Genomic DNA, 3,416 nt, shown 5'->3' with positions numbered 1-3,416 from the left:
GGATCATCCTCCGCCATACCATTATTTTCCTCATGTTCTTGGAGTAGCACTATGTAATCATCCGGAATAGCAGTTTTTCTTTCTCTAGTGGACCTCCATAAAGACATTTGTTCTTCAGACACTGGTTCTTGAGGTTGTTGAGTTTGTTCACTTGGGAGTTGATTGACAATGTCTTGATGTTCTTGTGTCACATCCTGATCAATGACATGAATACATTCCTGAACATTATTAGTATCAATCGTAGGAATATGAACCATGTCATCTTGAAGAGTAGCTGGAACACATTCTTCCTCATAAGATGTCTCCAAAGTGACCTCTCTTATGTAGATTGTTCATGACGAATTTTTAATGTTTGTAAGTGTGTATGTTCATGCGATTATTAATCGGCCCAAAGAAAGGTTAATATTTGGCTGAACTACATAATTACCTTCTGATAGTAAACACGTAACGATTGTAAGGATTTTACATGCGAATAATGAATCAAACCAAAGAGAGGTTTATTATTTGTCATGCATTATTGTTAGTGTTTGATTATTGCAACAAGAGTATCACTTGCAGTTAATTTTACTGTCCAAAGACTTGAAATTAATAGTGCGCTAGGTATCTTGAGATGGGATTTGCCAGTTATTTTGAATTTTATTGATAATTATGTTTGTGAGCATGGTATTTATATTTCAGTTATGTTCTCTTTCAGCTAATGTTGCAACTATTTCTGCCACCTTTTGAGCTTTGGACGGGGCGAAAGCCCAGTCTAAAGCATTTTTATGTTTGGGGATGTCCAACTGAGGTAAGGCCTTATAGGCCACATGAGAATAAATTGGACCCCAAGACTATGAACAACTACTTTATTGGCTATTCCGAGCGATCAATGGGCTATAAGTTTTATGATCCCAAATCAAGATCAATTTTTGAGACGGGTACAACTACATTCTTCGAGGATACTGAGTTTGGGGGGAAGAATAAAATAAAAGACTTTCAGTCTTGTCTTGCTTCAATCTCTCTTCCTCTTGAACATAGTATGAAATGAGTTCATTAAGAGACCATTTCTCCTTTTGACAGTTATAACTGATCTTGAACTGGCTAAACTGGTTTGGAAGAGAAATAAGCACTAAATGAACCAGCATGTCATCCGATAACTCAAGCTTAAGTGCCTTCAATTGTGATGCAAGGTGGGACATTTCTATAATATATTCCCGAACATTTCCCTTGCCTTTGTACCTCATGGAAATCAAGCTTTTCAGAATCGTACTTGTTTCCGTCTTATCGCTTTTGGCAAAGCGTTTCTCAATCTCATCGAGATATTCCTTAGCTTTGGTAACACTATCGGACACCGCACCCCTAAAAGCCTCAGGTATGCCGCGCTTAATGATCATAAGACTCATGCGGTTAGAGCGTTCCCACTTCTCATATCTAGCCCTCAATTCAGAGGAACTAGAATCCGTAAGAGCAGCAGGTTGCTTTGTCCTGATCGCAAGGTCTAGATCCATGCAGCCAAGAACAATAAGAATGTTCTCCTTCCAATCCTTAAAATTTTTCCCATTAAGGATCGGCACTGAACTTACATTAGCAGATATAGTTGCAACTTTTGCTGGAAAAAAAGAACATAATAATAATAACATAAATAACATGTTTATCTCACAAAAATAAACAAATAAATGGAAAGACCCATCACAAGATACCTAATGCAACATCAATATCACGTCTTTGGACAGTAATATTATTTGCAAATGGTACTCTTGTTCTAATAATAAAACATTAACAATAATGCATGACAGATAAGAGATCCATCTTTGGACAGATTTATTATTTTCATGAAAATAAACAAATGAAACATTATAATTTTTACATATTTATTATCACAAGCAAATGAATTATTTTGTCAAGTATAAATCCTCCTTTGGGCTGATCAATACTCACATAAATATGTACATTTGAAATTTATTTAATACCTTAAAAATATCTTAATATTTCAAATAAAAAATTAAATTTCAATTATTGTATTCACTTTGGTGACATATAATTGAAACTTAACAGAATCCATTATGATAAAACAAGTAAATCATTTCACTTAATTGACTAAACATAACATAATTGTTCGGTTATTGAAAAACTCATAATATCACAAGTTAGAATGTGATTCCAGATAGCAAATGATTTGCTCCCATTTTTAACAACCGAAAATATCAAACTCAACATTTATCAGAGTTTTAACCGACGCACTTATCAACATAGTCAAATTGAAAGAAAAATTATTGCCCAGATCATGATTAGCATTTCATTAGTTCCCACTCATCATTTAAAATACAGAATCCATGCATCAGCCCACAATCATATTCAATAAGCATTATCGAAAATTCACAATGATTGTGACCAAATGTAATTTGAGAAACAACAAAATTGGACACGATTGTTTAATCCAAAATCATCATGGTTACAGAATCGGCAAAGAAGAAAGCAGATTCGTAAGCAACATAGATTCATAAATCTAAATTCGGCAGACGAACAGGTTTCATAAACCGGAGGGAAATCAAAATAATTAATACAAACAACATAGTTTCTTAAGAATTTGGTTGAAGAAAACAATTGGATTCCATCTTTCAAACAGAAAAATCCATCAATTCTATCCAACTCTCAAGAATAATAATCAGAACTACGGAAGCGTACCAGAATCCATGATTTAGTGAATGATTATGGGTGATGATCTTCAATTTTGCAGTTTCTTCCAAACCAGATTGTTCTGTCGATGGGAAACAGAAAGTATGCGTTGTTCTGCAAAATTGGGATCATAACCGTTTTATAATTAAATAAGTTTTCACTATTTTTAATTTGGCCCTTCAACAAATCAAAAATATGATATATGGTATCCACACAATAATATCATGACAATTAAGTCCTTAAGTCAATTCTTTAATTCTAATTAGACAACATTAATTTATGACTTATTTAATTGATGACATTTAAACATTTACAATTACAGTTATGACCCTAATAATATTCCAACAGGGTCTGCCCGCCCTCGACCCACCAAAAGGTGGGTTTTTGGTGGGCCGGCCCGCCCCGCCATGGGTTGGCTCGTCTGACAGCTCTAGTTTCACTTACACATGTTCATAACTAGTTAAATATAAAAAACCATAGACCTGAAATTAAAATGAAGATATTTTACAAGCACGCGTTTTTAAAATTAGGCACATTTGTGTTATTTTTAACAAGTTTTCCACGAAACTTTGAAAAAAACATGTGTTTTTAAAAGATATCTAATTTCATTTAAGAGATTATGCAATTTTTTTGGGTTTTCAACGAGTGGTAAAATGTAGTTTGCTCCCAAATTCTGGGAGCAACACTTGACTATAACAGAAAATAAACATGTTTATATCCATTTCAGCATATTATAAGTATATATATTTGAGAAATAATAG

At 33.6% G+C, this 3,416-nt stretch overlaps 1 protein-coding gene across 1 annotated transcript; it reads right to left on the bottom strand.

Moving 5' to 3' along the window:
- Positions 1-923: 923 nt before the first annotated feature.
- Positions 924-2,674, bottom strand: LOC140877254 (uncharacterized). Its single transcript, XM_073280793.1, has 2 exons — positions 2,665-2,674; positions 924-1,588 (listed from the first exon to the last, which is right to left on the bottom strand). The coding sequence occupies exons 1-2, from the start codon at positions 2,672-2,674 to the stop codon at positions 924-926; spliced, it is 675 nt and encodes a 224-aa protein (XP_073136894.1).
- Positions 2,675-3,416: the final 742 nt, after the last annotated feature.

The sequence above is a fragment of the Henckelia pumila genome, chromosome 2, assembly GCF_033568475.1.
Source record: "Henckelia pumila isolate YLH828 chromosome 2, ASM3356847v2, whole genome shotgun sequence".
Lineage (NCBI taxonomy): Eukaryota > Viridiplantae > Streptophyta > Magnoliopsida > Lamiales > Gesneriaceae > Henckelia > Henckelia pumila.
The sequence above is the reverse complement of the archived record's forward strand: the minus strand, read 5'-3'. Positions and strand labels throughout refer to the sequence as shown.